Source organism: Fistularia commersonii, chromosome 31, assembly GCF_037954325.1.
Source record: "Fistularia commersonii isolate RoL2024-O1a breed Wild chromosome 31, RoL_Fcom_v1.0, whole genome shotgun sequence".
In the NCBI taxonomy this organism is placed as follows: Eukaryota; Metazoa; Chordata; class Actinopteri; order Syngnathiformes; family Fistulariidae; genus Fistularia; species Fistularia commersonii.
The window spans coordinates 1,665,705-1,689,967 of record NC_141314.1 but is presented as its reverse complement, the minus strand read 5'-3'; the positions used below and the strand labels follow the sequence as shown (position 1 = coordinate 1,689,967).

Genomic DNA, 24,263 nt, shown 5'->3' with positions numbered 1-24,263 from the left:
CAGTCTAGAGCAATGGAGAGTGTGGAAAAGAGGAGAGGAAACTCGCTCAGGAAAGTTGGAGCAGTTGGAGAGGTGCTATGCAATAGAAGACAATTAGCCAGAATGAAAGGAAACTTGTACAAAACAGTGGTGACAGCAGTCATGCTGTATGGCCTACAAACTGTTACAATGACAAAAACACAGGAAGCAGACCTAAAGGTCACAGAGATGAAGATGCTAAGGTTCTCTTTGGGAGTGACCAGGATGGATAGGATCAGGAATGAGTCTATCAGAGGAAGAGCACATGTTAGATGTTTTGGAGAGAAGGTCAGAGAAGCCAGACTGAGGTGTTTCGGTCATGTACAAAGAGGGATAGTGAATATATCGGTAGAGGGATGCTGGAATTGGAGTGAGAGAGGATATGAAGGCAGTTGGTGTGAGAGAGGAGAATACAGAAAATAAGATTAGATGGAGAAAGTGGATTTGCTGTGGCAACCCCTGAAGGGAAGAGCCACAAGAAGATGTGTGTATATGGGCATATATACATATATGTATGTATATATATATACATATATGTATATATATACACACACACACACACACACACACACACACACACACACACACACACACACACACACACAAGGATATCCTGCAAACAATATATATACAGGTCATTCTCAAAAAAATAGCATAATGTGGTAAAGGTCATTATTTTCCATAATGTAATGATGAAAATTAAACTTTCATATAAGCATCACTGACTGTGGGTACCTGGCACTGGACTTCAGGCATTTTGGCATTTCCTTCTCACCAATCTTCCTCTAGACTCTGGCACCTTAATTTCCGAATGACATGCAAAATTTGCTTTCATCCGAAAAAGTACTTTGGACCACTGACAATCAGTCCAGTCCAGTTCTCTGTCGCCCAGGTCAGGCACTTCTGCCACTGTTTCTGGTTATAAAGTGGCTTGACCTGGGGAATGTGGCACCCGTAGCCCATTTCCTGCACACGCCTGTGCACAGTGGCGCTGGATGTTTCTACTTGATTCAGTCCACTGCTTCCACAGTTCCCCCAGGGTCTGGAGTCGGCCCTTCTCCAGTCTTCCTCAGGGTCCGGTCACCTCTTCTGGTTGTACAGCGTTTTCTGCCACACTTTTACCTTCCCACAGACCTCCCACTGAGGTGCCTTGAAACAGCTCTCTGGGAACAGCCTATTCAATCAGAGATTTCTTTCTGTCTTATCCTCTTGCTTGAGGGTGTCAATGATGGCCTTCTGGACAGCAGTCAGGTCGCCAGTCTTACCCATGATTGCGGTTTTGAGTAATGAACCAGGCTGGGAGTTTTTAAAAGCCTCAGAAATCTTTCGCAGGTGTTGAGAGTTAATTCATTGATTCAGATGATTAGGTAAATAGCTCGTTTGGAATACCTTTTCATGATATGCTAATTTTTTTGAGATAGGAATTTGGGTTTTTCACGAGCTGTATGCCAAAATCATCAGTACCAAAATAATAAAAGACCTGAAATATTTCAGTTGGTGTGCAATGAATCTAAAATATATGAAAGTTTAATTTTTATCATTACATTATGGAAAAGAATGAACTTTATCACCATATGCTATTTTTTGCGAAGGACCTGTATATTGCCAGACCATGTGTCACAGACCAAATGTTGACAACAATTTTTCTGATTCTGGTGATACTTTACATATTTGATCATGCGCTGCCAGCGATTTGAGCCGTTAATGTCTCCATGCTTCAATGTTAGCTGACTTCATCACGATGACAGGATAAAAGATACAAGGCGAAAACCATGTAGGTTGAGCTAACGTGATCAGTCAGTGAGGAAGCTGGGGCGGAAGATCCTGACATAGGAGAGCAGGTTTCTTATTGTTTTGTATTTTTTTTATTTCAAACTGTTCACCACAAAGCAAACAACATTAGGAAAAGAGCAATGGAATCATTTTAAACAAACAAAAAGAAATCCAAGTCATGTAAAAAACAAATGTCAGCCAAGCCTTTTCTTAAGATGTATTCGTGATACAGAATCCACTTTGGCTTGCTTTTCTACTTCGCGAGGAGATGCTCTGGGGTTCTGATTCGAAGGGTTACCCATTGCACTGCCCACCCCAGGTGTTCTCTGAACCTGGGCTTCAAGTGCTTTTACTGACACCTAAAATTGTTTTTTCGATATACCGAGTCATGAAGAAGCTCCCTGAGCAGATGGGTAACAGGAGCACTGAGATGGGAAGAATATATTCAAATGTTGAAATAACATGTTTCTAGTGGGTCTGGCCCCTGGAACAGCCTTCTGACATGCAGATTGTTTTTGAATTTCTGTGTTTGTGTGTGTGTTTTCTTGGAAGAGGAACCCTATGCCATGTCAGGCCCCACTGTGGATTCTGTCTTCTGGACTTTGACTGGAGTCCCCATACATTCTTCGTTCTGAGCAGAAGAGAACAGATTGTGAAGCTTAACCCTGATAGTTTTATATGCACTATTTTCTGACCTATACAGTATACACATCGCCTGCAATACTCCAATAGCTGAATAGCAACATCTACCATTTAACTTCCATTATATCTCATTTCTGTGCAATATTCAGAAACTGTGCAATATTTCATCTCATCTCATAACAGCTACACTACAATGTTCCCTTCTATCATACTATTGTGCACTCCTTACCTCACTTGTTACTAAGACACTTCTAGTTTTATCACTGCTTACTAAGACACTTTATAGTTTCACTGAGACACTTTATAGTTTATAGTTTATTTTTATTTCTAATTCTGCCTTTCTTTTATTATTTATTACTGTTATATTTTCTGTAACTCTGGCACTGCAATTTCCTTCGGGATTAATAAAGTTGTTTTTATTCTTATTCTTATATAGTATCATGATATATTTTAGTAATTTCTGTTAAAATGACATTCCTTTTCTTTTTTAATGCACGACTATTTTTTGGTAAAGAATGTGAAATTTGTATTGGATGACATGGAAAAGTATCAAACACACCATACTGAAATTAAGCCTTTTCCGCAACAACATATATTTCAGTCATTTAGGTATTTAAGATGCATGGTTATATGAATGAAATTGATAAAAAAAAAAGAAGTAATTTATCTCCCCAACCTAAAACATTTAAAATTTACATTTTCCCCGTTTACATTATCTTCCAAAACATAACAGGAGTTTCTGCCAAATGAGTGAATTCACAATTACTGTTATCATTCATTAACATGATCCACAGGATGAAAGATTTAAAGTTTGGCCCATCGGCTGATGACAAACAATCTTTCATTAAGTCATTGGCTGGTTATACTTCTCCTGTGGGTTGCAGGTAGTATTTGACGCTATGACAGTAACACTGAACCTATAAAATATTAGTCTTAATGTTATTTGTTGTTTTTCCCAGCACTTGCAAGGTATGAAAGCAGGATGTGTAAAAGAACTCACCTCCGGCGATGGGAAGTGCGGGGCTATGGCGCTCTGGCTGCCCGTGAGGGTGGGGAAGTCCAGCTCGATGTCCATCACATCGTCCAGACCCAGCTCCTCGCTGCAGGAGTAGAGGAATGCCAGTGTTTTCGACTGATGATTGCACAGGGATGTGTTTGTATACAGATGGTTCATAATTTCAGGCCATTTATGGAATTCATGAACTTGATTCGAACCCCACCCCCACCGTGGGCTTAAAACCACTCTAATTTGTTGAAGACACGATATTCCCTTACACATCATCGACAGCGTTTTCCGTGCTGCCCTCCGTCGGTGGATCCCAGGCGTGCAGCTTCACCTTCCACAATTTGATCTGCTGGTCCCACGAGCGACGACTGTATTTTCTGAACTTGTTGGGGGTCTTTGGGTGAACACCAGGCTGACGCATGTGTCTGGGGAAAAAAAAGACGACATATCAAAGTCAATTATTCCACATGTACTAGACATACAGAGGAATCGGGAAAAGGATTCTCACAATCCAATGGTGACATGATGTTAAGAAAGAATAATGATAATAATAATAGCGTGCAAATCGGCACTAAAGTGCAGTTACATTATACAGTTAACATTGAACTACGAGGTATGAAGTATAAAGTTCACACAGATACAGAGTGATATTTGGCGGCATGACAGCAACTGTCCTTAAATCTGTCCAACAAGTAGCTGAAAGCAGAAGAACAACACCTACTTTGGAACTTCCTTGATGTATCGGTCGTATGCCAGCGTGTTCTTGCCATAGTTGATCTGCTTCTGTCGCCGTAGCAACACAGCTTCATCGGTCTCTATGTTGTCACCCTCCCTGGAGTCGCAGCTATGGCAGACAGGCCAGTTAACGCTTGACCATGATGGGATAGGGTGATGTTCAGAGACGCAGCATAGGGGAACTCAACACAAGATACCTGCTGGAAGAGCCGGATGAAGCTCTCCTCTCTCGCTGCGCGACCTCTGACCCCAGTATCCTCCTCCTGTAACTAAACAGAAACGCAGCAGGTCAGGGCAATATTTGGAAAAAGCAGGCAATCAAAACATTAATAGTTAGCTCTGACATAACACTTGGGCTGCAACTAATGACTATTTAATAGTCGACTAGTAGGATTATGAACTGTACAAAAAAGAGAACATGTTCCTTATTTATAACAATTTCAGCAATAAAATACTTTTCTTTCCCTGACTTTTCAGAAAAGTTTGTTTCAATAGTTACAAAATTTCAAATAGTGCAAGTGACAATAAATTGCTTTTCTTACCCTTAAAAAAATGTTCAGTTAGAGCATGGACCTACAGTGCCTAATAAGGTTTCTTATACAAATGACTAAATACTAGAGAGCTGGAATCTGGGGTAATATGTCTTGCTCGATCCCAAACTTTGGAGCATTTGTTTTTGTATTCTGATCCCTCCTTCCGCCTCCACAGACTGCAGCTTCCTTCTGTTTCCAGGTTACCAGTTTGTATGTGTTGCCAGCTTTCGAAGATTCAGGAGGAGTGGGATGTCTCACTCTGACTTGCTTTATTTGGCAACAGTGAAACATCATTAAGTATGGCCAATGCTGAGGGATAAACCCAATGACGTTACAAACAACTGGTCATGAACACTGCTGTTAGTTGTAGACTAATTTAATGGATTTAATGGTCAACTGTTTGTCGACTAGTCGTTAGTCGTATTCTCAATTCCCCGATCACCATTATATACTTTATATTTTGTATTAAATACACATTTCAAAAAGAAGTTACAAAAACTGCTTCAGTCATGACAATAGTAATATCTGGGCCTTAAATCTGGAAAATCACACAACTGGCGGTAGCTGAAACTACTGCTGACAAAAAGCAATAGTCAGTAATATAAAAAGAAGCTCAACTGAAATCTTTGGTTTTAAGACATTGCGGTGATATTGCCATAATGCGATATAAACATGTTAGGACTCATAACAGAGTTTTAGACTTCTGACTTGGCCAAGGCCTTGGGTGATAACAACTGGGACTCCAAAGCTTCAACTGAGAGAGAACTTAGAAAAAATGCGTCACGTGCTGTTTAGATGTTCTGTAAATCAAAGGTTTCATTACTATACAAATGATCAGGACAGTAATGGCCAATATCACGAAGTCTGCTGTATTACTTTGATTCAATTCGGAAATATTTCACAAGTATAATAATAACACAGTTAGATTTGCACAACTCACAAGGATGGCCATGGCTCCTACATTGCTCGAAACTCAATGAAACACATTAATACAACAATTGCTATTGTGTTATACAATTAATACAGTGACAAACTGGCAACATGAAATTCAAAATCTAAGACATTGTGACATTTACTAATAATTTTGTGTTTAATACACAAGGCCCTTTTTTTGATTAAACAGTATTTTGTTCAGCTGAAGCTTATATTTTCCATTTCAGAATCAGACAAAATCAGGGTTGTGTTACCGCTGCATGTCTCTGTGGACATCCCTCCTCATCTCATCCTCCTCCACCTGGCTGCCCCAGTCAGCCTGCCGCCCACAGCGCGACACTGGCCCATTGCTCTCAGGGGTGGTGAAGCTAGAGAGAAAGGAAACAGTTCACTATGTTATCCACATGGATAAACAAACAAATACAGCCTGTGATAACTTGGGAAATGTTGTCGTATCGGATGAAGATTGTCATGCTCGGACTTCCCTCAGGTAGCTCACCGTCTGTTGCTATCACGGTCACTGAACTGCATGCACAGACATCCAAGGCATTTACAGGATGCTGAAACTTTTTTTTCTGAATTCAATCTCCCATGTCAAGTTTACCAATTAGTTATGATCACATTTAGTTAACCTTAGTGTTTAATCTAATTTGCCAGGTATGGTTTTAATTTTAGTTTTGTTGTAGTCAGTGATCTGTCTCATGAGTGATCAATTCATAAATGTATTGCTATAAATTAAGTCAGTCAATTCAAGCAGTATGTCAATGGCTTCACAACACAGACCTGACAAAATATATGTAATATTTCCCTTCCCTGGTTTATGTGTAATAGACCTCATTTGATCAACCACTTTTGTGGCCATTTATTTGAACACAGTACAGACTTAATCACCCAAATTGAGTGATTTAAGAATGTTTTTTGACACCCAAACTTGTTGCCATTGTTGATGGCCTTGCAATACAGCAGGACAGGGATTGGAAACAAAAATGAAACCTACCACAAAAGGGAATGTGCATGTGTCATAGAATTGCAAGGGATAGAATAAAAATGCTGACCTGTATTATACAATGGTACCTTGGTTTACGAGTGGCTTACTCTTAAAGTGATTCAATCAGTAAAGGAAAATCTAATCAAGTGCCTTGGGAACTGGTTCACTCACTTACTGACCAGGAAGATCAGCAGCACAGAATTGCAGGCAGAGGAGTGACTGAAGAGGATCGAAAAATCAGGGTTCAAAGCATGGCATGGATTTCTGCCAAGGCTCATATGGCTGTTAACAGAGTATGAAGTTCCTTCGACAAGTGTTGAAGGGGTGGAAAGGGAGATCAACAAGTACATTCAAAGGTGGCTGGGATCCTTCCAAGCTTCACTTCGGTAGGCCTCTACATAAGATGAGGGCAGCTCCAACTCCCTCTTTCATCCATGGTGGAGGAATTTAAGGTAGTAAAGTATTTAAAAGTATAGTAAAGTATTACAACAATTTCCTTCGGGATTAATAAAGTTGTTCCCATCTCATCATCTCATTTATGTGGCACATGCTTTGCATGTAGGAAGTCCTGGGTTCAATCCCCGGTATCTCCTCTGTAAGTCGCTTTGGTTAAAAGCGTCTGCCAAATGACTGTAATGTGATGTAAAAATGTAGTCACAATGAAATAAGAAGTCAGGGAGCTAGCGTCCCCGATAGCATGTACCAAATAGGTACCCAAGAGGATAATCGTATGGGGAGATCAACAGAGACTGGAGCCTTTCCACATCTCATTCCAGCTAAGGTCAGTGTATGATACACTCCCGACTCTGAAAAACTTGTACAAGTGGGGGCATGAGGGAGGACCCATCGTGCAAGCTCTGTGAAGAGAGGTGTACCATGGCACACTGTGTTAAACAGCACTTGCCCAAGGAAGATACAGGTGGCGCTCATATACTAACACCCTGGCGCACGAGAGACGCAAGAAACGCCAACCAAATGGGAGAGCAATACTATCAATCAGGTTTGTGAGAGAGGGACAAAAACCACCGACCAGAGAAAGAACAAGAAGTCATCTGCTGCAAAAAGCTGAATCATGGGAAATGAAGGCAGACTTGGGGGAAGACTGCAATTCCCCCAGGGGCCTGGTGGTCTGAAGAGGTAAAGAAGATCGTCCTCATTGAACTTAAAGTCCCATGGGAAGAGCTGTGAGGGTCCGAAGAGGGTTTCACAACCCTCCGCAGGCATTTGAGAGAAAGGGCGCAAAATACTAAGATGGAAAGGATGGCTCTTCCCTGTTGATACCGCCTGATGACATCACCTCTACCTGGCCAAGGCTACATTCACTAAAAGTAATGAAGGAGAAGCCTCTTTGGATCTAATTATAATCCTGAATGAAAATCGCATGCAAAGTTTCCAAATAGAAAAAAAAAATGGCTTGATAAAGGAACAAAATTTTTGTTGATTAACAATGTCTATGGAGGTTCTCAGTCTTCCAGTCGGCTAATTCTTGTTGAAATCTTTTTGTGGCAACTGGACTTGAAGCTCCTCCTTTGAAAAACGGGAGGAAATTCAAATCTTGTTGCCATGAAGAGATTGACAAGTAAGCTGTGCCATCCTATCAAACAAAGAAGTGATAAAGGGAGCTGATGTTCTTGAATACAAAGCACAGTATTTCAAAGGAGCCATGTGGACTATTCTGACAGGGGTTGACATTTCCAGGTGCTATAGTATGACAGACGAATGATGGCATCAGATACTCCTGCTTCACCATGCACTGCAGTAGTGTCCTTTTTATAAAGTTGGGCCATGCAGTTTACTTTGCATCTTAGATTGCTCCCATGCTTATTTTCCTCTTCCTCTTTAGTGGTCTGATTTAAAAGTTGTTCAGTCAATGGCTATGTAATAATCATACATAATGTATTACTCAGCATGCATTGGTTACCAAATACATTTTACTTTATTTCTTGTGTTGTTTAATCAACCTGTCAAACATCTTGAATTGCATTTTCCATCATTAAAAAGCTACAAAATTTTAAAAAATGACCAGTTTGTCATTGTTATGCAAATTATCCATTAATAATGCGATTCATTTGATGCTAACAGTAGTAGTAAAACTACCAGTGGTTGTCACTTCAAATATGCTAGTTTTCCCTGTGGTCTGTTTGCATGAGTCAGATGTGAAAGAACTTCAATAAGAAAGGAGCCACCTTAAAAATGCATTCTCTCTCTCTGTGCATATATGAAATAATTTAACACAGCAGAATTCTTAATATAATTGTTATCATTCCCTGATTTTCTCTTTCTGTTGTCAGAGCATGGAACAAGTATGAAATGTTGAGTCAAACGCTGCTTATTTAAGCCTTCCTGTTTACCATAGTTACCTCAAAGCTGCCGTCGCCCAGCTGGAATCAAGGCATTTTTCAGCTTACAGGGCACAGGAACATGCAAATCTGATAGGCTGATAACATCACATGATGTGCTGTGCCAACCATGTGAGAAGAGACATGTACACTAAAACACTTTTAATCGCTTTGCATTCTCTTACAAGGCAGAGAAAAGCCGAGGGTAGAGGTTCCCGGACAACTAAAGCTATTCGAAGGGAACTGACCCCTTCCCCTCATTTCCATGTTTTACAGGACTGGAAAATTGGGTCAATCATTTTGCAAGTTTTCCAGGACATCCAGGAACACTGAGCTTAAAAGGTCTTCAAAACTATCTACTAATAGCTTGGCAATGGACACATTGATTTTTCATTGCTTCAAGGGAAAAGTTTTCACTAAAGTAGGAATTAATTAAACTGGTAAACCAAAGTACCATTGTAAATTCTTCTATCCACATACCGTTTCTGACCACCATCTAAAAAAGTCTTGCCAAACAAGTGGGAATATCCAGCTTGTTTGACAGCATGTTAATGAAGTATCAGACCAAAAAAGCATGCCAGAACAAGTGTGCTGTACATCAGTTCTCACCTGGCGTTCCTGTTTTCACCGTGACTGTTCTGTTCCTCTCCCCCGCGTGTGCTGGACCGCAAGCTCCCATCTAGGCCCCGTTTCCTGCAGTGGGACCACCGGGAGTGGCTGTGGCTCCTACTGAAAATAAAATACAACAGTTCTTTTCAGAAGAGGATATCAGCGCTGTGATGGCGATAACTTTTATCATGATCTGTTTGAAATGTTTGATTCCGTTAAAAAATTGGATTTGCAACTCATGGTTTTACATTGTTAACAGAGGAGGGGGTTGGGTATAATAAAAGCAAATAACCTAAATCTCTGTGTAACATCAATATAAATGGCAGCATTTCCAGGCACATATTACCGCTGTGGAATATACCTTATTTACGTCGCATCACATGAAAGTATAGAAAATCGTAAGCATACTTTAACCGGGTTTTTACGATGTGGCCGTCGTTTGAAGAACCAAAAAATAATAATTCTATTGAAACTTTACCCGCCATTAACTTCCTACTTCTGATTCTCCTATAGCGTCTGTTGCCCTACCCCCACACCAGCTTTAGTTATCACAAAGAATCATGCAAATTTCGTAAAATGACCTTCACCTATATAAACAAGTGGGTAAACTTACGCCTTCTACAAACTTAGAGCTGTGTGTGGTTTAAATGCTGCTATAATAGTCACTTGATAGCCGGTAAGCTAGTAAGGTCTAAAACAATAAACCGCTGTTTACCGCCTTTCTCTATCTGGTGCTAGGTACATCGACAATAACGCGGGTAGGCGTTGCGCACAACTCCCAAAGAAAAGTCAAAAAACAAGACGAACCGAAATCCGAACCCAAATCATGAAAAAATGCTGTAAGGCTCTTTGATGCCGAGGTGAACCACAGAGAAAGGGGGAAACCGTTTCCGACGCACCTCCGGTGCAGTTAAGCTACCACCCAAGTAAATAGTATGTAGTCCTACAAGCTAACGCATTTTCATGTAAAATTACTTGAATGAACTTACAATGTTAGTAAATGCTAATAAGTAGTAAATTATTAGCAGGGGCGTAGAACTAGCTAGTAGTAAAAAGAAGACAGCACCCTACGATGAGAACATCATCAATAAATTGCAACAAGTGATTAAAGGTAACAGCGAAGGTTCGCTGTTGTAATGTTACATTGTAGTTTTGTTAGTTGAAGCAAACTCCGTCTCCTACCTGTTTTCACGGGCGCTGCTGTGAGAACCGTGCTGACTGCTTCTCACCCAATCCGACATTTTACTTATAAGTTAAAATAAAGCAGAAAAGCGAAAGATAAAAAAAACGTATTGAATTATTGGGAAAGTAGACGACGAGTGCTCAGGGCAGGTTAGCGCTAAAAGAGACAACCGCCAACGAGCAAATACGCGCGGACAGACGAGCCAACGGGTCATGTGATCGGAAAGGGCGGGGCTTCATGGTTTCTTGATTTGCGCTAAATAAATGAAATGCAAGCTAGTCATTTAGCAGAATATGTATTGATTTATTAGGTTAAAAACAACAACCAATGGTAATTATGAACCCTTATATTCGTTATTGGATGGAATGTTGCTTTTAAAATTCGAATTTGTTTGAAATGATATTATTATGAGAACAAAACTATGTGAATGTGAGCATTCTGCTGTCCTCATTTTATTACTACGAGGACATTTCCATGAACGGAATCTTGATTTCCAACAAGAGTAGTCTTCAAAGAGATTTTTTATTCTAATCATGGAGAAGACAGGTAACCTCCCTCCAGAAGGTGGTAGTCATGCAACATTAGCATCAGTCAAGCATTAATAAAGGGAAAAGCCCTCCAAGCTTTTACCATAGCAACCGGAAGATGCTGCCCGGTGATAGGCGTAAGTTACATCCGGTATTTCCAGGCATAACTAGTTGCTAACTAGTTTTAACAAACCGCCTAGTCGTCAGCCGCGGATTACCCTGAGCGTGTTGGGAAATGCGTTCATTTGTAATTACCCGCGTAGCTCTCGCTTTCTTTATCAATACTGGAACCTGACGAGAATAAGAAGAAATGGCACGTCGTCGCTGCGAGTATATGTTTTGCTAGTAGCCTTCGCTCGTGTGACGTTGCTATTTTTTCCCCAGGATGCATAGCGGCTGGACGTCCGGAGGCGCTCTCTACGGTTCCGTAAGAATGATGTTCAAGGGATCTGTGTTCGTTTTGTCGTGTCCGTACTTTCAATATGTAGTACTGAGGGAATTTCACTGTTGTGAGCTTCGTGAAACATTCAATTAAACAAATAATTTGTATCGGTTTAAAATACCCCATATGTACGAGCTGCCTGGCATCGTCATTTATCAATACACCTTCATTGTAACAGTACAGTGATTACCCTAATTCCATTCACTGCTATATACTCAGGAAAGCCACGTGGAATTTAACAATCTGATATTTACCTGGCAAGTTATCCTGGCAGAAGAACATAAACAATGGTGCATCAAAGACGATTAACGGTCATAAACAAACTAAACCGATAACCGGATTTTCTAGGTCACAATCACACGCCAAAAAATCTAATAAGTCAAAGTAAACAGCTACAAACAGACGTGTCTGCCTCGCAAGGTATCAAGCCTTCTCTCTAAGAAAAACATCCAGGGAGACCATGCATTTTAAGGGACAGATTTATCTGTAGGTCATTTCAGGCAGAGAACATCATTGATCAGGCTCCTCTCACCGATGAAGGTTAGAAGGTAAGCGAGGGAAAGAGACAGAATAGCCTTACAAATAAATATCTACCAATGCTTTAGTCTACGTAGATGATGAAGACCATCCGACGTATTGCAAGGACACACAGTGATGAGAGATCTGAAATTGGTGATGAACCTTGTGCCCTGTGAGTGTTTGGAGCACGTAATCTCTGAGACGAGACACATATGTCCAAAACATTTAGATTTGTCGTTGTAAAGCACTTCAATTTATAAAATGCTGTCATGCACTTTGTGTGACAATTTATGACGTTTAAAGGTAAGCAAATCATTACTTCATTAGCGCCCCTCCAAGAAAAAGAAAAATCTGCAGGAAATTATTACAAAAAAGACTGCTTAAAAGAGAAAAGAAATAGCTTGAAAATTAGTAAGAAATTTTTGGAATTCATGGTCAGTGAGAAGCAAATCACCAAGAATGTTGCACTGATGCATTTCAAGGTAAAAATCAGTACTGTCGTTTTGCTGCAAAGTGTGAATTTACACAGAAGCCTCTATGGAATACTGTGATCCCTTTTTTAAACTTGTCCAGCTCTTTATACTTATGTAAGTCTTTCAAGTGGAAATTATTCTGGTGAGAAAATGCCCCTTTATAATTTTTAAAATATATAGATAAACTTGTATATACATTTCCCTTCTTTGATATAATGATATTGCCTCAACTTCCAATGATGACAAGTAGTACAATGAATATTTCCATGTTTGGCAGAGTTGCAATGGATCACAAGCCCCCTGGGTTCCTGAGGGACCCTGATGGGAGGCCTGGCATGCCATCAGGTGATGCATGTTCATGTACATTTATGTACACACACCAATACACACATTAAAAAAAAATGAACATCAACTTTCAGGTTTTGAATGACCTCGCTTTTCTCTTGATGCTAGAGTGTTTGCTATGCAACAGCTTAGATTTTGCTTTAAATAATATAATGAAGTATTGGTGTAAGTTTTTATTTTGGCTAATAAACATATCACACTGTAGCCAGGCCATTACCAATATTTTATAGATAAGTATTTGCATACAGAGCCAGGTATGAAGTGGGTGAAAGAAATGAGAATTTTGCATTTTAACATCATAGTAAGGTCAAAGTATATATTAACAGTCTACAGTCACAAGTCAATCGCGAGAGCAATCGGTTAATCTAAATCAGTAATATCTTTTGAATTGTACCACTTAACATCAACATCTCCGACGAGTCCAGATGATGCTGATCATCTTGTAGTTCCTAGCAATAATCAGTGATGTTTTCTCATTCCTAAATCTAATTCACTTCAAACACCTGATGAGGTGAAACATCATTCCTTTCTGCAACTGGGGAAAAAAAAACGCACCATCTGGATCCAACATAAAACCCTGTGATAACCTAATGAAAACATTTCTTTCCTCCCAACTATCTTATTCTTGCGGATGATTCAGGCTTTTAGGGAAACAGGCGAAAGGAAAAGGAGAGTTTTTTTTTCAATTCCATAATGGCAGAAAAATAGTAAAAAGGAAAATAAATGAAATAAATGTTGCTATACTTTTTTTATTCGTGGCAATGCAACTGCCTGCTTCGGAGCCAAGGGAGGAATCAGTGTTAAATAGTGTGGTTACATATCTAGCAAGTGTGTATGCAGGTCTTATTAATGCTGCAAGTCTAGAGTCGATTCAAGGGACATTGTCTCTCTTTCAGACTGGGACAGTCTTGAATCCATCCACCCAGAGGAGGAGCAGGTTAGTGTTTTTGTTTCTGTTTTTGTTTCTTAACGTTTTCTTCATTTCTTCCTTAACTTCCTTAATTTCTTTGATTGATTTAAATGACCAAGTTAAAGAGTTTTCTAGCCCAAAGCCTTAACTATTAGACTGACTGACAATTTGTCTTGTCTGGCAAAATGGCTTTTATTCTGAGCTAATTTCTGATAGTTACCTACAATGGATTCAAGAACTATAAGGTATATGATAGCTAATTTGATTTTTATTCTATAGTAGAGATTAGTCCCTATATATCTAATATTTATCTAAATTATTGTTTCACAGAAAGGACGCCACCCCAGTTCGATGACAGAGGATCTGAATGGTACTTTTATTTTTTTTCAAATATTAAACATAAATACTCATGCCGTCTAGCTGTTTTTATAATATCTAGAACAAACTTCCAAATCGTCTTGTAGTCAGCACTTTTTGTGGAACCTTAAGGTGCATTTTAACCAAAAATATCTTGTCTTTTAATTCCCGGGGGTCTTATCAAAGACCTGGAAAATTTTCTGTGGCACATTATTATCCAACAATTATTCTCGGAAATATTATGTTAACAGTTTATCAACTTATACATGATTATACTCTATTGTATTGAGGTTTGCTTTTATCTTTTATTTTAATTGTTGTTTTTTTGCTAATTTTGGAGTTAAACATTGAAAGGGAGGGCTGCGGGGGTACCTTTGATTTGAGGCGTAAATTTAATGCAGTGTTTGCCATCAAAGTACAATAATGCCATCTGTGATGCTTTTCAACACCTGTATGTAATACCTATGAACCTTATCTGTTAATAAATAAACTGTAAATTAATTACAAGTAATCCATCAACAGTCAGTTAAAAATGCCTTATTAATTGTACCACAGAGTTTCTCCTGTGTAATTTTTAAATAAGACTAATCTCCACACAGCTTTCTCTTTTCTTTTGCTATATAACAGTGCAGTTAAAAAAGTCCATCTTTGACTTGTATATCCTGTGTAGCTGTCACTTTAAATCATCATGCCCTCCTCAGGCTCTTGGTCCCAGAGGTCCCTTTCACGTTCCCTGCAGCGGGCTGAAACATTACTCAGGAGCACATTTCATCCTGGCCTGAAGTGGCTGCTTCAGGGATACAGCCGAGATGACGAGGAGGAAGAGGGCAGCTTCATAGTCGCTCACAACTTTGTGTCACGGTCCTCCAGCCGTCTCTTGCGTTTGCAAGAAGCTCTTCTGACAGTTGCACCCAAGTGGCGGCAGGTTGGCAGAGTGCACAAAGGGGTTCCCCAGGTGAGTTCTAGGTATTGCAAAGGAAGCTGATCACTTATCCTTGGCACAAGACAAATTGTTTAAATCTTTGAGAAATTTAGAGAAATCAGATCAAGAGGAGTGACACTGAATAAGAGGAGTGATCAAAAAAAAGAATGCCCTGAAATGACAGAATAATCAGCGACAAATAACTGAAAAACTTGAAAAACACCTTTAAAAAATGTAAAATTGAGTAATAAGAAGTGAGAACAAAACTCAATAAAACCTACCGTACTTCTACTCCTGGCATTCCAACCAGTGTGATTTTATTCCATGAGTCCCATTCTACTTTTTTCATATTTTATTGATTGTTGTCATTGTTTGTGCCCTCCTTCCCTTTTACTGCCATTTTCAATTTCTTATTTGTATTGTATTGTTGTTGTTTGTTTTGTGTCCTTTATTCTAACCTGCTGTATGATAATATGGCATTTCCTTCTAGCTCTTGCGTTTTAAAGTGCTTTATGACTAAAGTTGATTCTGAAAATTCTAAAACAATAACAAGCAACAGAGCCATAAATACATGTTCTGCAAAATTCATGAAGTGATCGCCAAAATTTAGGTAGAAATGACCCAATACTGAGGAGAAAATTGGCTGCTTTTGGCAAGATATACAGTCAAAGCAGCTGGTGTCGAAACTGGTTTGTGTATATGAGAATAGAGGATCAAGCATTAAGCCTTGCATTATGCCATACGCTTAACACATTGTAAAATCATGTGGCTAACTATTGGAGACAAAGCAGTGAGTGTTTGTCTGTTTTTATTTTCTTTTAGTCATCAAGTTAAATATCATATGGCAATCTCTCCTTTTTCACCCCTATTAGTTCTGTTTTAAAGGCCTCCCATCAGAGGGCAACGTTCACATCCTGCCCTCCGTTCCCGTCCTTCATGACCACTACAGATCACTGAGGCAGCTTCTGGAGCAGCGCTCTCTATTACTATTCATACACGAGCACACCAGGAGGGCTCGCCTAACAGCTGCATTTATGTCTAGATTGAGAGAATTGCTGGAGAATCCCAAGTCTGACCTGACTTTTGACCAGGTGAGGATACACTTATAGTTCTTGTGCTATCACTGAAAAATAAAGTGGTTTCCCAAGGAGAATAATGGGCAATATGATGATAGCCAAAATATTAATAAAAGCATGTTTCTCTCTGGATAATTTGAAAAAAAAGTCGATGACCTTTAGATGGACAGTTTAAAAACCTTGAATATATGTTAAATATGATAATCTTAAATGATTATCAACAGCAAAAATAAGGTATTACACGAGTATGATTATGAAGGTATGACTTGGTGCTTATTTTCCACACATGCTATTGCAGAATTGTGGCAACTATAGACGTATACCGTTGATGAGTCATAAAATGAAGTTATGTGGAAAAAGTAGTGGTAACCAGACTGAGAGCATGTGTGAACAGCAGTATGGCTTAATGGTGAGAAAGAGTACTACAGATGCAGTATTTGCGTTGAGAATTCTAATAGAGAATACAAAGAAAGGCAGAGAGAGCTGCATTGTGTTTTTCTAGTCTTCGAAAAAGCATATGACAAGGTGTGATGACGAAGTGTGATGGTGCCCATTCTAAGAATAAGGGGATATGCAGAATTGCGGCAACTATAGAGGGATAAAGTTTATGAGCCATACAATGAAGTATGGGAAAGAGTAGTGGAAACTAGACTAAGAGTCTGAGACTGAGAAGTACGTTAGACTGGTGCAGGACATGTATGCTAGCAGTGATACAGTGGTAATGTGTGTTGTAGGGGTAACAGAGAAGTTCAAGGTGGATGTGGGACTCCATCAGGAATCAGCTCTGAGCCCCATCTTGTTTGCAGTGGTGATCGACAGCCTGACGGATGAGGTTAGACAGGAATCGTGAAGGATGTCGCCATGATGGTGGCAGATGACATTGTGATCTTGCTTGAGAGCAGGGAACAGGTTGAGGGAAATCTAGAGCGGTGGAGCTATGTGCTTTAAAGGAGAGGAATGAAAGTTAGTCGCAACATGACAGAGTATATGTGTGTGAACAAAAGGAACTCGGGTAGAACGGTGAGGCTACAGGGAGTGGAGACCAAGAAGTTGGAGGATTTCAGATACTTTAGGTCAACAGTCCAGAGCAATGGAAAATGTGGAAAAGAGGAGAGGAAACACGCTCAGGAAAGTTGTAGCAGTTGGAGAGGTACTATGTGATAGAAGACTGTTAGCCGGAATGAAAGGAAACGTGTACAAGACAGTGGTGAGACCAGTCATGCTGCATGTCCTAGAAACCATTACAATGACAAAAACACAGAAAGCAGTGCTAGAGGTCACAGAGATGAAGATGCTAAGGTTCTCTTTGGGAGCGACCAGGATGGATAGGATCAGGAATGAGTCTATCAGAGGCACAGCACGTTAGATGTTTTGGAGAGAAGGTCAGAGAAGAGATGGTTCAGTCATGTACAGAGGAGGGATAGTAAATATATTGATGGATGGATGCTGGAATTGGAGCTGCCAGGCGGGAGATCTCGTGGAAGACCAAAGAGAAGATTCACGGTGGTAGTGAGAGAGGATATGAAGTTAGTTGGAGTGAGAGAGGAGAATACGGAGAATAGGGTTAGATTGCTAAGGTTGATTCGCTGTGGCAACCCCTGAAGGGAAAAGCCGAAAGGAGAAGAAGACACATGCTTTCCATAGAATCTTCAATATTAATTTTCCATATATAAAATATGTATACATGTATGGCAGGGGTTGGCAATCTGTGGCTCCAGACAAATTCATCCCTCTGCTGCAGCATAATTAGTTTTATTTTATTTCTATTTTTTTTTAAAACTGTAATTCTATATTTGAGGAATATGGTGATCTTGTCACATTAAAATAATTGTTTTAATTTCTTGCCTCTCAAAATATGAGTCAAAACGACCGACAAACTGTCAGGAACAAAAATGACATTAACCAGGTCACATAATTAATGATTAATGATTTTAAATATATATTTTGCAGGGTTCAGGGAAATAGTCCTTTCTTATTTGTGATGACAACTGCCTGCAAAACCCAATACACGAGATAATCGATGGTGGAACATGGAAGCATTTATTTTATAAATATCAGGATGAGTATTTTATTTGAATATAACCTTCAAATGCCTCTGGCATTCAAAAACATTTTGTTGAAGGTCATTGATTTCATATCTGCTACACACTAAAGCATAAAGGGCTAAAATTATATGCAGTACTAATTTCATTTTCGATATCAGAAGGGTTTTGTGGCTCCTGGTGTTTTCTGTGGCAAACTCTTCCAAATTGCTCTTTGAGCGTTGAAGGTTGTCGATCCTGATATATGGTGTGCAGTTTTGACATTTTAAAGCAAGCCTAGTCATTACAAATCATGAAAACCTTGATACTGATCCACACCTGCAGCGTTTCCTTCTTCTTTTCTCCAGAGCTCCGGGTCATCATTCAGGTCCCTGTGTCAGGAGTTCCGGGTTCATCTCAACCACCAGTCTTGTCTGTTCACAAAAATCCAGTCCGATCATTACCTCCAATCTGCTCTGGCCCTTCACTCCAAGCTGCTGCCAGAAATCAGACATAGTCTGGACCTGCTTGGCTTGCAAGTGTTGGTTTTGATGGAATGCCATGTACACGCCATTCTATCCTCTATAGCACAGGCTGACTTGGACGACATACCACCAGAAGTCCTTGAGGATATCTTAGTTTCTACAAAACTTTATAACATGACAGTAGAGGAGCAGAGAACCCATCACATCACCACCAAGCTTAGGACTGCTGTATTACAGCGTGCGTGTTGCTCCACAAACCTCAGAGGACTCCGCCCCTCCACCTTCTCCGTCATCCAGCTGTTGGACATTTTTGCACTGCATCACGGCAACACAGCAGCCAAAGAGTTGCATTGCTGGTTCTCCCAGCAGAAAGATGCCCCGTATAGGTTCCACTCCAACCACGGAGGAGGTCCTGATAAATCTGGGAGTCAATTTGGCCTCAGCCATGGAGCCTGCGCACCGGCACCTAAGCAGACCTGGAAGCAGCTACAGGATGCATACCTTTCATCTGACACATTGCTCTTGAATCCTCTCCATCACACCTGCCATAAAAGTTCTTCTGTTTACATCCCAGACCTATACTTGGACAGCACTATATCGGAAATTCACCACCATAGATTAGACAACCCCGTGTCTGTGACTAGCAGTAAGTCAAATCCAGCAAGAGTGGCCATTTTAGAAAACTGTCAACTGTTACAAGTGGACTCGCTCACATTCGACCATCACCCTCTGGTGGTGTTTTGTCAAAAGGACCATTCTACAGTAGAGCTCCTCTTCGAGGTGCTTCTCTCCTCCAAGGACCCGTTGATTCCTCTGGTGTCCCCTGCGCCAACGCCAATCAAACAAACAGCAAAAACAGACCCAGCAATTTCACAAACACCACTAACAGATGGAGCGGATTCGGAGAAGACAACTGAGGTGAGGCAAAGCGTCAAGGAGCACGACATGGAGGAAACACAGCAGGAAAGGGCTGAAATGGAAATAATCATCAAGCCTACACCATACAGCAGGTAATGCTGGTACTGGTACTCATGTTTGCCTCATTTTGGCACTTGACAAAATAAGACATCACATAGTTTGAGCATATTTACAGTCACGTTGGCTTGTGGGCTCTGAGGGGCGTTATCAGAGCTCATTAGCTTTCTGTGGCCATGTTGGTTATGTACTAATTATGGTGTTGTTAATTTGGGGTTGTGAACGTCGCTGGTCCTTGGTCCAACCCGCAGCAGGGGGTTTGGACTGAACCAACTCTTGCAGAAGGTGGGCTGTGCACAAGGGGGCTGGGGATAAGGTAATTATTTCCAAATCACACATTGAGATAGTGCAGTTATGTGGTAGGTGAGAGTGTAGCCAAACAGCATAGGATGGTGGTTTGTAGGATGACTCTGGTGACAAGGAAGATGAAGAGAACAAGTGCAGAGCAGAGGACAAAGTGGTGGAAGATGAAAAGGGAGGAGTGCTGGATGGTTTTCAGGGAGGAGTTGGGAAAGGTGGTCAGGGAGAGCTTCCAGATGATTGGACAACTACAGCTAGTGTTATCAGGGAGACAGGTAGAAGAGTACTTGGTGTGTCATCTGGAAGGAAACTAGATAAGGAGACTTGGCGGTGGAATGAGGAAGTGCAGGAGTGTATACAGAGAAAGCGGTTGACAAAGAGGAATTTGTACACTGAGAGGACTGAAGAGAACAGACAGGAGTTCAAGGGGGTACAACGTAAGGTAGAGGTAGCAAAAGCAAAACAAAGAATGAACAAAAGAATGTACAACAGGTCCGGATGATTAAAGATAGAGGGGGAACTGTATTGACAGATGCGAACAGAGTGATGGAAGACGTGACGATTGTTGACCACAAAGTAGCAGAGGTTTGTATAAGTGAAGTGAGGAAGTCACTGAAGTGGATGAAGAATGGAAAGGCTGTTGGTCCCGATGATCTACCCGTTGAGGTATGGAAGTGTCTAGGAGAGGCAGCGGTAGAGTTTCTGACTAGATTATTCAACAGGATCTTAGAGAGTGAGAAGATGCCTGAAGAATGGAGACGAAGTGTGATGGTACCTATTTTTAAGAATAAAGGGGATGTGCAGAATTGCGTCAACTATAGAGGGATAAAGTTGATGAGCCATACAATGAAGTTATGGGAAAGAGTAGTGGAAACTAGACTGAGAGCAGAAGTCAGTATTTATGAACAGCAGTATGGCTTCATGCCTAGAAAGAGTACTACAGATCCAGTATTTGAGTTGAGAACGCTAATAGAGTATGTACAGAGTAAGTACAGAGAAGGCCAGAGGGAGCTGCATTGTGATTTTGTAGACCTAAAAAAGCATATGACAGGGTGCCAAGAGAGGAGCTCTGGTATTGTATGAGGAAGTCTCGAGTGGTAGAGAAGTATGTTAGACTGGTGCAGGACGTGCGTGCTAGCTGTGAGACGGTGATACGGTGTGCTGTAGGGGTAACAGAGAAGTTCAAGGTGGAGCTGGGACTCCATCAGGGATCAGCTCTGAGCCCCTTCTTCTTCGCAATGGTGATGGACAGGTTGACAGATGAGGTTAGACAGGAATCCCCAAGGATCCATAATGTTTGCAGATGACATTGTGATCTGTAGAGAGCAGACAACAGGTGGAGGAAAATCTAGAGAGGTGGAGGTATGCTCTGGAAAGGAGAGGAATGAAAGTTAGCCGCAGCAAGACAGAATATATGTGTGTGAATGAGAAGAACTCGGGTGGATACAGAGAATAGGGTCAGATGGAGAAGGTTGATTCGCTGTGGCGACCCCTGAAGGAAAAAGCCGAAAGGAGAAGAAGAATGATGTTTGCAGATGACATTGTGTACATTAATGAGGGCAGGGAGATTGTGAAGAAATAATCCAGAGATGGAGGTATGACCTGGAAAGAAGAGGAATGAAGGTTAATTATAAGACAGAATACATGTATGAGAGGGACCAAGATAGAATGTTTAGGTTACGGGGATTAGAGTTAAGGTGGAGGATTTTAAATACTTGGGCTCAGCAGTGCTGAGTGATGGAAAGTATGAAAAAGAGGAGAGGAAACACGCTCCGGCAAGTTGGACCAGGTGGAGAAAGGTGTTGGAGGTAATGTGCAACAAAATCAGCAAGAATGAAAGGAAAAACATACAAGACAGTGGTGAGACCAGCCTGTTAGCAGAAATGAAGATGTCCTTGTTATCTTTGGGAGTCACAAGGATGGACAGGATCAGGACTCCTCAGAACCTCAGAAGGGCAGCACGTTAGATATTTCAGAGATAGTCAGGGATGCCAGACTGAGATGGTTGACAGGGTACTGGAGAGCGGGGGACCCTGGTCCAATCCTCAGCTGCAGAACCTGGCTCTTGGAACATGGAATGCCAATTCTCTGGTGGGTTAGGAGCCCGAGCTAGTGCATGAGGCTGAGAGATTCCAACTAGATATAGTCAGACTCACCTCGATGCATAGTGTGGGGTCTGGAACCAGGCCTATCGAGAGGGGCTGGACCCTTTTTTGTGGGCATATTGATTGCCCCCCATCTTGGGGCCTGCACGTTGGGGCTCGATCTGCTGAAGTAGACGGTAGCTCCCCTCCACCTTCAGGTGGGGGGGGACGGGTTTTGATTGTTGTTTGTGGTTATGCACCCAACAACATTGGAGGCTATGCACCCAATGTTCAGGCATAAAGCTGTCCATATGTGCACTTGGCAACATCACGCTTTAAGCAACAGTTCTTTGATTGACCTTATGGTCGTATTGTCGGACTTGTGGCCTCGTGTCCTGGACACTCGGGTGAAGAGAGGGGCGGAGCTGATCACCACCTGTTGGTGAGCTGGCTTCGATGGTGGGGGAGGATGCTCCTTGGATGGAGTGTGTAGCTCAGTTGTAGAGCGCATACTTTCCAATCCCTGGCATCTCCACTGTAAGTCACTTTGGTTAGGCGGCTGACTGGAGCTGCGGCCATAAGGCCTTTCGGACCGGCAACTCTTGAACCTGCAGGTGGGCTCCAGCAGTGAGGGATGCCGTCAAACTGAATAAGGAATCCTATCAGCTGACAGGCAGCTGACAGATACCAGCAACTCAAACGGCATGCTTGAGCCTCGGTATGGTATGGCTCAGGAGGGGGAGGCAGTGTGGGAGTGGGGTGCTGCTGTTGGGGCGCTGCTGACCTCAACTTGAATTGTTGTAGATTGGTGGCAGAAATACTTCTAAGACCTCTTCAACCCCTTTGAAACACCTTCCAGTGAGGAAGCAGAGCCAGGGGACTCTGGAGCGATCAGACCTATTTCTGGGGCTGAAGTTGCTGAGGCAGTCAAAAAGCTTTTCAGTAATGGGGCCTTGGGGATGGATGAGGTCTGCCCTGGATTCCTCAAGGCTCTGGATGCTGTAGGGTTGTCTTGGCTGACACGCCTCTGCTGCATTGTGCCAATGTTGTTTTCAAATACTATGATTACTATCAACTGTTTGCTATCTTTAGCTTGGGGTGTGGTTGGGACAAAGATCTGGTGAAAGAAGAGGTGGCAGCAGCAGAGGGGTCCTCATCAAAGGAAGACTACATCCGGCGGCCTCGCTCTGTGCAGTGGTTGGACTTGGGACAATCACTGGTGATGGACGATCTGCATGCCTGGTACTGCAGCTTGCTGTGGACTCGCTGCAGCAGAGCCCTGTGGCTGTGGCTGCATACACCACCAGCCAGAGACGCCACAGGAAGCATCAACCTCCATGATGACCAAAGGAGGTTCCAGATCCTGCACACCATTGCTCAAGCTTCTAAGACAGGTGTGGAGAAGAACAAGACTAACAAATAAACAGAAATTCATGCGCAGTTGTTGCTTTTGCACCCGGTTCGCTTTTTCTTCAAAAAGTTCTCACAACAATCACTTCAGTTGTCAGGATGATACTGCAGAAAGTAGTCTTTCTAAACTTTAGAGAGTCTTTAGAATCTAAAGAAATGTAAAGATAAAGATGATGTACCAGAGCATCACCAGTCCAGTAAACTCCATATGTGGCTACCATGTTTTGTTTGTCTCAGATCTCCTTCCAAGCGAGTGCCGAGTCATGCTAGAAGACTTCAGCCTGGAGTTATTAGGGAGTTCAGCACATGCCCACTGGGACTGTAGTTAGTACACACGCGCACGCACACACACACACACACACACACACACACACACACACACACACACACACACACACACACACACACACACACACACAAACTCAAACCACTTAGACTAACAATAGGTAGAGCCATAGATCAGCTTCAACAAGTTTTTTTCTTATGTACCATGTCCCCAGTTGCCTGCAGAAGTCTGGGCTCAGCTATGAGAGACAAGTGTCTCCCGGACCCGTCCAATTGGGATGGAGTCGTCATGACAACAGCGACTGCAGAGCTCCTGCTGCAACTTTTTCCCCCATTGATGTCCTCTCTGGTTGACGGCAGGGACACAGGTAGA

The 24,263-nt window shown here is 41.6% G+C and overlaps 2 protein-coding genes across 4 annotated transcripts in view; one reads left to right on the top strand and one right to left on the bottom strand.

Annotated features, from left to right (window-relative positions):
• Nucleotides 1-1,860: 1,860 nt before the first annotated feature.
• slbp (stem-loop histone mRNA binding protein) lies at nt 1,861-11,662 on the bottom strand. Its single transcript, XM_086178579.1, has 9 exons — nt 11,542-11,662; nt 10,759-10,821; nt 9,577-9,696; nt 5,895-6,008; nt 4,372-4,443; nt 4,161-4,283; nt 3,709-3,864; nt 3,434-3,533; nt 1,861-2,422 (listed from the first exon to the last, which is right to left on the bottom strand). Exons 2-9 carry the CDS (start codon nt 10,815-10,817, stop codon nt 2,351-2,353), a joined length of 816 nt encoding a protein of 271 aa, XP_086034705.1. The 5' UTR covers nt 10,818-10,821; nt 11,542-11,662; the 3' UTR covers nt 1,861-2,350.
• The window catches only part of ccdc142 (coiled-coil domain containing 142), a 26,235-nt gene continuing 13,553 nt past the window's right edge, over nt 11,582-24,263 (top strand). The window contains exons 1-10 of one of the 3 annotated variants that reach the window (XM_086178577.1): nt 11,582-11,713; nt 12,998-13,065; nt 13,962-14,002; nt 14,306-14,345; nt 15,034-15,287; nt 16,127-16,345; nt 18,720-19,846; nt 23,288-23,589; nt 23,843-23,929; nt 24,106-24,258. In XM_086178577.1, the coding sequence (XP_086034703.1) occupies nt 13,005-13,065; nt 13,962-14,002; nt 14,306-14,345; nt 15,034-15,287; nt 16,127-16,345; nt 18,720-19,846; nt 23,288-23,589; nt 23,843-23,929; nt 24,106-24,258 (2,284 nt within the window). In that variant the 5' untranslated portion in view covers nt 11,582-11,713; nt 12,998-13,004. Of the gene's footprint in view, nt 13,066-13,961; nt 14,003-14,305; nt 14,346-15,033; nt 15,288-16,126; nt 16,346-18,719; nt 19,847-23,287; nt 23,590-23,842; nt 23,930-24,105; nt 24,259-24,263 lie in introns of all 3 variants that reach the window. The other 2 variants (XM_086178578.1, XM_086178576.1) reach the window with 2 other exon arrangements.